This window comes from Tympanuchus pallidicinctus, unplaced genomic scaffold (assembly GCF_026119805.1).
Source record: "Tympanuchus pallidicinctus isolate F22 unplaced genomic scaffold, pur_lepc_1.0 scaffold3, whole genome shotgun sequence".
Lineage (NCBI taxonomy): Eukaryota > Metazoa > Chordata > Aves > Galliformes > Phasianidae > Tympanuchus > Tympanuchus pallidicinctus.
Genome location: NW_026294747.1, coordinates 100,873,148 through 100,886,331, shown reverse-complemented (window position 1 = coordinate 100,886,331; position 13,184 = coordinate 100,873,148). Strand labels below are relative to the sequence as shown.

Genomic DNA, 13,184 nt, shown 5'->3' with positions numbered 1-13,184 from the left:
TAAACAGTCGGCAGGAAGTATTTTGGTTACCTGAAGTTACAAAGTAATTGTGACCCATTTTTTAGAATAGACCTGAAAAGGTCTAGCAGCTCGGATGGATATTCAAAGGACCTTTTAATTGTCATTTTTCTTTTGACAGACTTCTTTGATAAAATCACAATGCCTTAACTGTGATGACATTATTATTCAAATTGTTGTCTGTGCATTTAAGATGTTTTAAGCTAAAACATTTAGTTGCTATGGTTACCAGCTGAATCTGTAGGCAGATTCATTGGAAAAATCGATCTGGAAATGTTAGCGTGTTCCCTGTGTTATTTGTAAATTGTTATTGGTGTGATGGCGATTTCTTTAAAGCACAGGCAGCCTAGTCCACAAATCAGAGCTTGTAAGGGCAGTGTTTGCATTGCACCTGTTCTTCCAAAATTAATTGCATACAATGCATGTTTTTGTATTTTACTGAAATTTCTGGATTTTTCAAAAGCGACTGAAAGAATTGAATGATTCAAATAACTAGAGAATACTAAAAATAAATAAAGTAGGAGAAACTTTGAAACTTCGTGTTTTGCCTTCAATCTTCTCCCATTTTGCACCGCATGAAGATAGTTTAAATACTGGGGAAATAGACAAGGCCTACAAATTTCTGTCTAAATTTTTACAGTTGCCATACAGCAGTCTTTTCTTCATTATTCAATTTGTGCAGGCCTGTAGAGACAAATCCTTCTCACTTTCTGTAAGCGTAAAACACCGGAAGATCTATTAGTTCTTTTCCAGCTTTTTTTTTTTTGTTACCACTTCATCTGACAGCCTCTTTGGTCTGAATATAATCTGAATTTTTACATAATAGTCTTTTACTTGATTTTCTTGGTTTTTTTTTTTTTTCCTGTGTTATTAAAATGGTTACTTTTTTACCCTGTAATGAAACTGAAGTACTGCATTTTAGAATGTTAAGAATATTGACAGTACTTTGCATTTCACAGTGAGAGGTAATGCCTCATCGTGATGAGGAGAACAGAAATGCTGGCTCCTTAGTTCTACATGCTGGATGTGTGATTTTTCACTTCCTGTACTTGAAGTCTAGCTCATAGTTTTCTACTTCCAACAGAATGGGCTTGATAAAACTTGCTTTGAAACTCTTCCCCTTTAGTCATACTGAGAGCTCTCCTGGCCAGGGACCAAGAGCTCCATCTCTTAGAGCTTTGTTAATAAAGAAATGACACCTATTTTGTTTGCTTGGCAAGACAGGAAAGTGTTCTGTGGATTTCTGGGCCAGGCTGTGTTTTCACTCTAGTACAAATGCAGCATATCACGCAGCGCTGCAGTAATACGAGTTTAATTTCCTTTTGGTGTGAGATTAATGCAAACAGTAAGAGCTAAGTACTACTAAGAATGATAGCAATTCTTTTAAAGAGCTTTTATATTTACAGAATCAGTTCTCTTTTTTTTCCTCCAAAGATACACCTTGTTGTGCTAGAATGAGAATGTTTTCACTTAGGCATTGCTACAGTGAGACTGAGAAGAACTGTAGAAGAGAATACTGGCTTTATTTTTGGCATTTGGGATGTCAGTTATTTGCCTCAGCTATGTGTAGTCAAACCAGAGATGTTTGTTGACCGTGAATTATATAAGAGAAAAACTGCTGACAGTTCAGGCGTGCAGGAGGAAGGACTGGAATCACACATAGTTTCTGTGTTATTACTCCTTTATATATGTTTTCACACACTTGGAAGTAAGAGTTGAGAGTGACCTGTGACATTGCAGAGAGTAACGGCTGAAGGTAGAAAGAAAACAACCACCTAAAAAAACCCACCACCACCACCAACCAAAAAAAAGCAGAGCAAGAAGATTTAAAAGTACCAACAGAAGCTGTACCACATAATCCTAACTGGAACCTTGCAATAGAATGCAAAATAAAGTAGTGGGCATCTTAAATTTAATTTCCTGTACTTTAGTTAGTATGTAGCATTTTATTAAATGATTCTGTGTGATCTTTAGTTTATATTTGGATATTCTTTTGGGAACTTGGTCAAATGAAGTGAATAATTTTGTTTTAATCCAGACATCTTTAATTTTTTTTTTTTTGTTTTTAACTTTTCCTTAGAAAAATGCTTCTGCTTTTAATTTTAATTTTGTTTGGTAAATACAGTTTTGTTTTGCTATTTAATTAAATGCCTTTGAAATTAAGCTTTTTATGACATTTTTTAGTCATCATTTAAGAAGCTTCAGTTAAGAAGCAAATTTGTGAAACTTCATTAGAATGAATTCACTGAAAGCATAGTAAATTTTTAGCTTTAAACTTTATATCTAATGTTTCATTTTATTGCATTTATTATCACAGAGAAGCTGGAATACTGTTACTCAGTATGAAATGAATGGAAGGCATTTCCCAGGGTTAGAAAGTGAATTTTTTAGGTGCTGATCAGAATTCACCCGTTTTGAACTACAAGCAGGGGAACTTTTAGGAAATGAGTTTCTCTTGGGAAATTGTAAAACATTTGTGAGGGTGACGGAGCACTGGAACAGGCTGCCCAGGGAGGTGGTGGAGTCTCCTTCTCTGGAGATGTTCAAGACCTGCCTGGATGCCGACCTGTGCGACCTGCTGTAGGGAACCTGCTTTGGCAGGGGGTTGGACTCGATGATCTCTGGAGGTCCCTTCCAACCCCTACAATTCTGTGTGATTCTGTGTGATTTCTATTGTTTGGTTTAATGTTTTCTCTTTTGTCTGAAGATTGCTAAACAACTAGAAGTTGTTTCTCAGTGTATCTTCAATTGACCATCCAGTGGGGTGTGTGAAATAGGTTATCTGCATTCAGATATTTCTAGTTTTAGACTTGGCCACCATTATCCATGATGAATTCACAGTGAGCTTCTCTTGATTTTATGACTCTGTGATCATCTGTACTGGTTGACTTTCGTCTTATAGCTACACCACAATTTTCTAGTTGCTTAGAAAGAGTAAAACAGTCCTGTGGAGCATTAGTTTGTCTTCAGCTTCTTCAGTACCTAAGTCAGTCTTTCTTGAAGATGTAGGAACCTTGAAGAACAGAAATGCATTATGAAGAGAACAATTGGGCTCAGGCAAACTATAGCCTATAGCTTCTAATCAAGCCTGCTAAAAGGGAGTTAAAATGGTTAACACAGTGGTATTAAGGATCTTGATGTAATAATCCTACAGTGAAAAATCCAGGCGATTTTTCTGGCAAATAATTATAAGCCATACAGCTTCAGTAGAGCACATGCACACTTCAGCATATCTGCCAGCAAAAATGAAATGTAGATTAGGAAGGATATCCAAGTAGAGATTTTGTAAAAATCTGCTTAGTGTGTCCAACCAGTTCTGTGTATTGGCCCAATTTCATACTTTCTAAATTGCATAAAGTTCTTCCGAAGAATGTCTCCAAGTATACTATGTATAACCAGATATTTCTTATTGTTTGGTAGATATATTTATACATGGATTATTCACAGCAAATACATCTCAGTTGTCTCTGGAACCTTGAAATTAATGAGAATAAGGAGATTTGGGCAATCTCTGTGATTCAGTACACTTGCAATTGTGAACTAAAGCTCATTAAGGTTACAGTATGATTAAAAACCTTCCAAAACTTTACTGTACTTTTATTTATAAACCATCAGAGAAGGAATTTGACTCTTAAGGATGTAGAAAGCTATTAATCCCGAATGATGTAATAGTATGTTTTATGAAGCATATGTCCTTTATTTTACTTTGAGCGATGGGTATACAACAGAGTATTAACAAGAATGCAATCCTTTTAACATCTTTTATGCATCTCATTTTACTAATACGGATATATTCTCTAATTATCCTCCTTCCAACAATTTAATTTGAGCAGCATGTTGTACGTAGCGTGCACCTTTGTGGTTTGCTAGCAGTTAATGAGATAACAAAGAGCATGTGTGTTAGATGTTGGAGCCACAGCTAATGAAAAAATTCCTCAACATATTGCCTTATTCTGAGATTTTAACTATAATTGTTCAACATATCTACCATCTGTCCTAGTGACTCATGCCTCTGTCTGTACTTCTGCCAAAGGAAAGATTTGGGACATTTATGGAGTATTCATAACAAAAATTTCAAGTGCTTTGAAGTGAAAATTAAGATGAACTTTAAGTTATCCAACCCTTTGTACTTCTTCTTTAATTTTCTGTAGACTTCTTTTCCTAAAAACATATTGGCTCAAATTCTTTAGGCAAGTCCTAGTTAGAGTAGTTCATTACGCTTCCATACCATATATTAGAAAGCTCATGAATGTATGGATCTGTCTCTTGCTGAGTGCAGATGGTCACAGACTTTACAGGTCTGGCTGTGGGACATTCTAGCTAACAAAGGAGCCAACTTTTTTTTCCTGCTTTTTATTTCAAAGCTGTTCTAATGTAGTCATATTTTGAACGTGATGTAAATCCTTATTATTATGGTTTGATTTCTTCTCTGTACCAACATCACATCATCCTGAAGATCCTCCTCAGTTTTAGAGCCTATTGTGCTCAAGGAAAGATGAGTAAAAATGTTTGAAAGTGGATAGGCAGCTGGAAAATGTCTTGCCATTTTCAAGCTCTGACTTAAAATGTTAGGACGTATAAAAGTCTTTTTTCTGATTGCCATCTCCAAACTGTTGTCTTGAACGACTAATCCATTTGTAGCCATTATACCTGCAAGCACATATCTTATTTATCTGTAGTTGTGTTGAGCTAGTTAGGTTGCTCACAGCTTTTACAATTTACACCCATTAGGAATATTTTCTGTGTCTATTTTCACTCAGGGGTTCTGTGTTTGAGATTCAGTCTGTTCAAAATTATGTGTTCTTTCAGTAGCAATAGGATATCTGTTGGACGCGTTGTACCTCTGATGTGTGCTCTGTTAATTTTTCTCTGAGAGAGATTAATTTGAGTCAGTACAAAAATATCTTCTCCCGTCTTTTACCATCACTGTATTGTTTTTCTGTTAGTTATAGTTAAACCCGTAGTCTTAATTTGCATGCTTGTAAGAGCTGAACATTGTATTTTTTTCTTTTATTGCATCAGGCTATGTTTGATGCTTTGTCTGACCTCCCTGAGTGGTATGGTATAAAAGAAATGCAAGCAAATTGGATAGGTGACTGTGTTGGATGCTCTATTGACTTCTTGCTGAAGGTGAGTCAGAAATTTCAATACTGCAAGCTTGGCTATATTGAATGCAACCCCAGAAATGCACAATGGGATGGATTTTCAGATATAAAAACCTTGAAACCTACAAAAGGATAATATTATATGTTCATGCCCAGACCTGCACTGATTCTTGAAGAACATTGTTGAAGTGATATTTCTTGTTGTCCTGCTTAGGAAAGCATTTGTGTATTCAGCTGAAAAATTGGTTGAAAATTGTCTGTATTAGTACAGAATTACATGCCAGCTACTAAGTTATATTTTTATTATTTCTGAAAATATGTATCAATACCTGCTGTAGAAGAATCTCCTTCTGAGGCCGCCATACGCTCCACAGTTAATTCACATGGAACATATCAGTGTAGTGACTTTTAAGCAGCCCTCAGGGTTTATTGCTCACATTCTATGTCCAGTTGCTTTAATGCAGTGCCACCTTTTCCAGCTTTTATAAATCTTTTCCTGTACAAGTTGCAACATGGACTTCATCAAAGAAGTGTGGTAGAAAGCATAGAAGCTGAGAAAGTCTAAAATTCTCTTTAAGTTTCGGAAGCAGCATCTCATTTAGGTGAGCTTGGCTATTGCCATTTGTCAGAAACAGGGGCTGTACATTAAAAGTGGATAGAAACACTTAACCAGGGGTTGAATCTGGCTCAATAGTACAATGAAATATTACACACGATTTTACAATATTTATTTTACTTATATTTAAATAAATTAGAAACAACATTCTCATTCTTAGAAGTGAATTTTGTCAGAATTTAATCCTGGAAACACCATGTAGTAGGAATGTGTCTGGCTTTGTTATTTAGAATTGCATATTTCTTTCTGTAGGGTGTTGTAAATTAGTTAATCGCAGAAGTAGGAAGGGAAATTTAAAACCACTGTACTTCTAATGGAGAAGAAAACATCCGGGACATTTTTGGTTCTTTTTCAGGTTAATGGTGAAGTATCAGGAGAGAAGCTGGCTGCTTACACCTACACTCCTGAAGCCATTTATGGAGCTTCCCATTTATATATCTTACCAAGTCATAGACTGCTGCATGGAAACAGCAGTCTGAAGGAAGTCTTTCAGAGGGAGTTCATCCCAGGGAAAGGTGATATTTTTCTCATTCTGCACCTTGTTACAAAAGAGTATCAGTCTTAGAGAATGATCTTCAGAAAATGTGAGTCCAGCTGGGTATAAACTGTTCCTGTTGAGAGGGAACATTTCCTTTTGATCTTTTGTACATGTCAGATAGTATCAAAAGCCTCTCTTGACTTCAGATATGGTAACAGTAGCTATGCTTGAATTCTTACTCTTTATAATGTCTGTAAAACTTCACAGTATAAAAGTAACAGAAGAGATTCTTGTTTCTTCACATAAGGGAAGTGAATAGTCAGAATCTGACCATGTGAGCACATTGCAAATCTCACTGCTATACGGTAATTTGTCATTAGCACAGACTGGAACCAGCTCTTGCACAAGCAATGATCTCTTCCCTGCATAGAGAATATATAGAGGACTTCAGATGGTTAGTGTGTAGCAAAGTGGATCACTAATATATAGCAAAGTAATACTGTGCTCTAGAGATCCACATTTAATACAAGATTCCAATTCAGTAAATTCAGAGCAGCCCCATAGTAGGTCCTGGCATACAAATACAATAAAGTGGTAATTCTTTTCACTAATTAGTATTAATTGGTCTCCTGAATGTGGTAATTCTTTTCATTAATCAGTGTTAATTGGTTTCCTGTATGTTCCTACCTTATACTCTGTACTCAGCATCCTTGGCCTGCTATGCTTTATTATTTGAAAAACCTGAAATTTATAAGAGTTACCTCAGCTGAGGTAATCTTGCTTTCTTTCCCTTTTGTTGCTATCTTGCCCTTTATTTCTTGACTGTACGTTCTCATTTAATCAATTAGAATGATATGTTTTTATGTTTTCTAGGTGAGAAAAAAAGGATGTAATATGCCAAACTTACTTAAGGTTCTTATAGTTGTGCTCTTGGAATATAGCTTTGTATTTTATTAGAGCTATCCTTCTCTATTACATGAAGACAATTATCATTTAAATAGAAGTGAGCAACCAGTTTTCAGAAATTCATTTTTTAGCCAAGAAAAATATACTTTAACCTTAGAATGTGGTAAGTCTCCTAGTTTTACCAGTGTGAGGTGTCTGAAATAAAGACATGACCCTTATATTTTTCATTAGCTCGTTATAATACCAAACATACATTCTTTTACATTTGTAACTAGTTTCATTCCTTTACTGCTATAGTACTAAAGATGAGAGCAGGTGAGTAGAAGAAAGAACATCTTTGTAAACTGGAGAATCATTATTTTGGGTTCCAGCATAAAATCAGAATTATTGCTGTGTGGGAGAGAGAAGTTATTTTTAAAAGCAGACTGCCCTACCCACTCTGCTTCCTGTTCGTGATGCTTTTTGTTTTTAAAAAGAGAAAGTACTTCTGTACATTTTTTTTTTTAAGCAAAGCAGGAAAGCTAAGTGCAATGATTTGAACATAAGAAATTTTGTCTAGAATATGAATATCCTAGAGACGTGAAAAATTAAAAACCAGTAGTCAAAGTAACTATTTTGTTTGTGTTAAAAAGACAGTTGAGATATAGTAAGCCTATTCTGTGAAGTACTGTTATTTTATTTCAAACAGACTTTGTACGTAGCAGTACAAGCCTCGGACTTTCTTTGGTTTTCCACAAAGATAGGTGAACGAAAACTCTATAATGGTCTGTATTTTTGTTATCACGTTGAGTCAGATCCCTGAAGCAGCAATTTTGTACCTCATTCCTGCAAAATAAGAATTAATTTCATCTATTGTATGCAAATCTCTGAAATTAGATCTTAGAAGTGAGGCCTTCTATACTTTCACTGACCACTAAAAGTCCTGAGACCCTGTTTACCAGGAGCAGGCGTTTTGTGACACAGAGCCTCTGGTTTTCTTTGCAGTTGCATATCATGATGTGCAATTGTTAACACACGACTGAGTTTAAAAAGCATTGGCTCTTTACATATTAGTTTGGGATCTGCTTTAAGCTGTGGAGGCACTACAATTTGTGTCCAAATTGAGATCTCTGTTTTGAGTCCCCCCACTTTAGACTATTCAGATTAGATTTTATTCTTAAGGCCAGCAAAGAAACACAATGTCAGTTTAGCTTATCACTGTTCTCACCTTTCATTCTCCTTCTGTCCTCTCCTTCCCTGTAAACGTTTGATTCCAAGATGTTGATATAAGCCTCTCTCTAATATCGGTGTGAATATTCTGTTTTGAAATCAGTGAGTTATTTAGGTTTTCATCTTACATTGGTCACTGCTGTGTAGAAGAGCAAGTCATAAGCATATCTGTGCTCCCCATCTGTATCAGCTGAATAAGTGAATAGTTTTGCTGAATTTTGAAATGATACTCATGACTCTGCAATTCACAACTGGTAAATTCTTACAACTTTGAAGCAAACCTGCATTTCGGTCAAGGACTTGGGTGTTTTGTTTTTTTTTTTTGTTTTTTTAATTTCAGCCTAAATCTCAGTTAGCTTTTTATTCAGATTCAGATGTTTGGTATGTTTTCTAGTCATGAAAATGTATCAATTAGTGAAGATTTTGTTATCTTTTTAGAAATGATGAGGTTTTTTATTTTCTTCTTTTAAAAATTAATAATATAGATTTTTTTTTTGTATAAAATAAGCTGAGTTTTAATAGTAAGTAGTGTTCTTAGCGTACCTACTTCCATATGTTACTTACCACGATCATTTGTTTTCAGACTCACTCACTTCTGTGACAGCTGTGAACTTGCTTACCAATCAAGAAATTCCTGTAGTAATCTCAGCAAAAACAAGTTTTGAGAATTATCTTGATACTAAAATAGGTATGCAACAATTACTGTGTGACTGGAATACAACAGCTTTCAACTTTCTGTGTTGGAGCACCAAATGCTTCTGTGATAAATCTTTGGACACGGTGATTCTCTTATGGACTTTGGAACTCTGTTCTTCAGTAATGAAGAAGGATGGGTAAAGTAGCTATGTAGAATCTGTCTGGGAGAGTGATATGCAAGATGATATATTTTAATGGAAATATCATAAAATTAGTTCATTTAACAAACTAAATTTAAGGATCTGTATATTGTCGGAGGGCTGATTACTTATAGGACACATGTATTTGATTCTCACCATTCTTAATCAAAACATAACTGTACCATTGTTTGACATAAATATTGTCCAAGCAACCCAGGTTATTTCCTTTAAAAAGAAAAATAAAAAAATTGTCATGTATTTATGTAAATTACATGAACATTTAAAGAGGAATGTTTCAAAGAGATTTTGCCCAATAAACATACAAAAGTTCCAAGTTTGAGCTGTATCTGACAATATTTGTGTTGAGATCAGAAGAAGAGTTCAGAATAGGTTAGAATTCCGTTCAGGTAGTCCTGAGTCCTTAGGCCCTTTCTCTAAAGGAGCTATTCCCATAACTTTAGACCCTTATTTAAGACTGGGATTCCTTCTGTAGACAGAGAAAGAAGGGCATTGGTAGAGGATAATCTGAATTTACTGAAATGGTCTTCTCAGAGTTGCCCTATGAAGCAGCTACTTTTACTCCTTTCCTGCACAGGAAGCCTAGTATTTCAATCTAGACAAGTAAGTACATGTGATTAGATGACATCAGTTCTAAGTAAAAAAAATAAATTGAGATTGCACTAAGTTTTACTTATGTCCGTTTTAATCTGCAAGGTTTATCTTGAACAACAGTAGACACCAAGCTTTGCTCTGACTGTTGGGTTTTTGCTCCCCCTCATTACACTACCTTCCTAATTCCTGAACTCTCCTTTGTTGCCTCCCTGTGGTTGTTACTTCTGCCCTGGTTCTACTACTCTTATTTCCTTTACACTACTGCCAGTGTTGGCTTTTGTGGCACATCAGCGGAACCAGTTGACTGTGGAGAACCACTTAGGTGTCTATGCCATGCCACTGAGTGTTTTTTACTGGGAACGTTGTGCAAAAGTGTCTTGGATGACTCTCACAAGGCTGATGGAAATCCATCCACTTGGGCTGTATACCTTCCTTGTAATATGTCCACATCTTTCACTTTAGGAGTTAATCTGTTTTTGAAAACTAGAACCTTCCCTTGCGTATGAGAAGCAAAACAGTTGAGGTACCTAATCTTATTTTTCTGTAAAGGCTTCCAGCTTGTTCACAGGCATGTACTCTGGCCTTATGTCTGTTGGAAACAGACCAGATCTTTGCAGGAAGTTCTGGATGCCAGCTATTGAGCTTTGTGAAAGTACATTAATGCATCATCATTTCAGCAGAAAGAACACCAAAAAGTGGGATATCCTTATTTCCATTTGTAGAGCATATTGTGACGCCAGCTGTTGCAGGCTGCAGGGCTCTTTGTCAGATTAGGATACACAAATTGTGCTGTATCAGAGCCTTTAAATTGCTGGAGCTTATTTCTGTGCAAAAGATTAAGTAGTGATTTTTGTCTTTTGTTAGTTAGGGAGTTACATGCCATAGGGGAGCTTTGTTTGGTTTTCTTGAGTTTTCTGCTTCCAAATTTCTGTGTATTAACAGAGTTTATGTATTTGGAAATTTACCATAGCAAACATTTCACTGCCTAAAGAAAGATGCTTGATAAACTGGTTTTCAATCAACTAGCTTGTATGTTAATAATTCTAATGTGTTTAGCAGTATCTTGAGAGTTATTACAGTTTTCACCAACCTGATTTTTGCACTGGATTGTTAGAATAAGCTTCTTTGTCTTTTAAAGATGACAATAATTGTGCAAGATTCTTGAAAATATTAAGTGAATTATCACCAAATTCAAAGGGAAAAGATATTCAGAATATTATATCTCAATTTGGAAATAATACATCCGACACTAACACATCTATTCTGAAATAATACTGAAATAATGAAGTTAAGACGTTTCTTAACTCACTCTGAAAGACAGTCCTCCAAAGTAGAAAAAAAATATATATTTTAAAATACCTGCAGCAAAATCAGAGGAAAGATGTCCTCATCAATCAATATGAGTGAGAAATATTTAAAGATAATATGTCATTTTGTGATGCTGGTGAATTACTATAATAAAAAGAAGTGAGTTAGGGGAACGTGTATTCAAGATGTGTGGCCAACCTGAATAATGAGATGTGAAAAGAAATTAAACATCAGGTGCTTTAAATACAGTGACTGCTGAGACTTCATTTGATGACAGGAAGTGCTCTCATGAGCTACGTTCTCAATAGAAATTTGGTGTTATTCAGGTTGTTTTATTGAGAGTATCGACAAATCATGTGGTTTCTTAGTGGGTTCAAAGATAATAATGTTAGAGACAATTGATTTCTGGTAAATTTTAATACCATACTGCAGAAGAAAGAGATGACATTTACTATTAAAAGAAGGGGAATGTTTAACCTGTTTGTTTAGTGTCTGTCATGTTAGCAAATTGAATTCAAATTTATATTATTGAAATACATTTTTGTTGTATCTAGCAAATATAACTGTTTAAAATGTATTATTTGTCTAAATTGTATTGCTTTATTTTTAGCCTCTTTCTGAACTATATAATTTTCAGCCTGCTCGGAGATAGGACATTGATTAACATTTGAAATACTGAGAAAATGTGTCTATAATGATTGCTGCTTGAACTTTACTGCTTAAAACATTTTTACTGTTCTTACATTTTCAAACTCTTGAGCAAACATAAATCATTGTAAGGAGAGTTTCATAGAGATAAAATGTTTTATCATCAAACTGATGATTGATATCCCTGTTAGTCAATTCCAGGTATTTTTTTCCCTAGGGATTCCTAGTACTAGTGCAGAAGATGCTGCAGTAGCAAAGAATCTGAGCATTTCTTTCACTGAGGTCATTGAAAAACTGCCAAATGGTTTGGAGAAAGTCATTAATTCTGGGCAGGTGAGTATACAAGTTTGAAATTCTTGCCAACTTATATTATCAGTGTAAACTGTTTTCTTAAATGTGCCAAATACTGCACGATTAAAGAGGTTTCTACTTTTTAAGGCTCAAGGAAGATGTATGCTATCAGATTTCTAAGAAGAATTTAGTCATACAATCACAGAATAGTTTGAATTTGAAGGGACCATCCAGTTCCAATCCTCCTGCCATGGGCAGCTATGCCATAGAGTAGACCAAGTTGGAAAGATGCATTTGGTAGAATATGAACTTTGTATCTATTGTTTGATAAAAGGTAGGGTCTAAATGTTTAGGATGTGTTTGCAAGTAATAAATACAATAATCCAAAATGAGCACAGAAAAGTGGTTTACTGTTCACATTTCCTCAAACTACGCCTTGTGTTGGTGAACCTCTGGAAGTTTCAACATAAAGCAGTTGATTAAAATATCAGCAGTAAATGTAGTTATGTGTATAACATATAAATGTATTTTATCTGTAAAGGCTGAAGAGGTCTTTCTAAGCACTGTTCTACTCAGACTGTCAAGATTATCATTAGAGCAAGAGACTTTAAGTTAAGTAGCTGGTATGTGAATAGTCTCTCGGATAGGAGGTTATTAAGAAATTAGAAGAGGGACTTCCATGTGAGGTTCGTAAACATTTATTTTTCTGAAATTACTTTTGTGAAATTTTGTCTATTCCTGCATTTTCACTGATAAAATGTATGATTTTTTCCATGTTCTTCTGTTTTTCCTTTTTCTCATCAGTTCACAGGCATGACTCGAGAAGATGCTTTAAAAGCTCTTACCCAGCAGGCCAAAAATAAAGGAATAGGTGGAGACCTAATGAGTGACAAATTAAGGGACTGGTTAATATCTCGACAGCGGTACTGGGGAACACCTATTCCTGTCATCCACTGCCAAAAATGTGGCACTGTTCCAGTGCCTTATGAAGACTTACCTGTGGTGCTGCCCAATGTAACCACTTTTACAGGGAAGGGAGCGTCACCTTTAGAAACTGTTCCAGAATGGGTGAACTGTGCTTGTCCAAGGTGAGAGAATGCTGCATGTACTGCAGGCTGGGAGAGATCACTTTATACTTGTATGTTTCACGTGCTCTT

The 13,184-nt window shown here is 35.4% G+C and overlaps 1 protein-coding gene across 2 annotated transcripts in view; it reads left to right on the top strand.

The window, feature by feature from the left end:
• The window catches only part of LARS2 (leucyl-tRNA synthetase 2, mitochondrial), an 82,545-nt gene that overhangs the window by 32,490 nt on the left and 36,871 nt on the right, over positions 1-13,184 (top strand). For both annotated transcript variants that reach the window (XM_052694217.1, XM_052694218.1), the window contains exons 8-12: positions 5,041-5,148; positions 6,095-6,254; positions 8,916-9,020; positions 11,954-12,069; positions 12,832-13,115. In XM_052694217.1, coding sequence (XP_052550177.1) covers positions 5,041-5,148; positions 6,095-6,254; positions 8,916-9,020; positions 11,954-12,069; positions 12,832-13,115 — 773 coding nt within the window. The remainder of the gene's footprint in view (positions 1-5,040; positions 5,149-6,094; positions 6,255-8,915; positions 9,021-11,953; positions 12,070-12,831; positions 13,116-13,184) is intronic.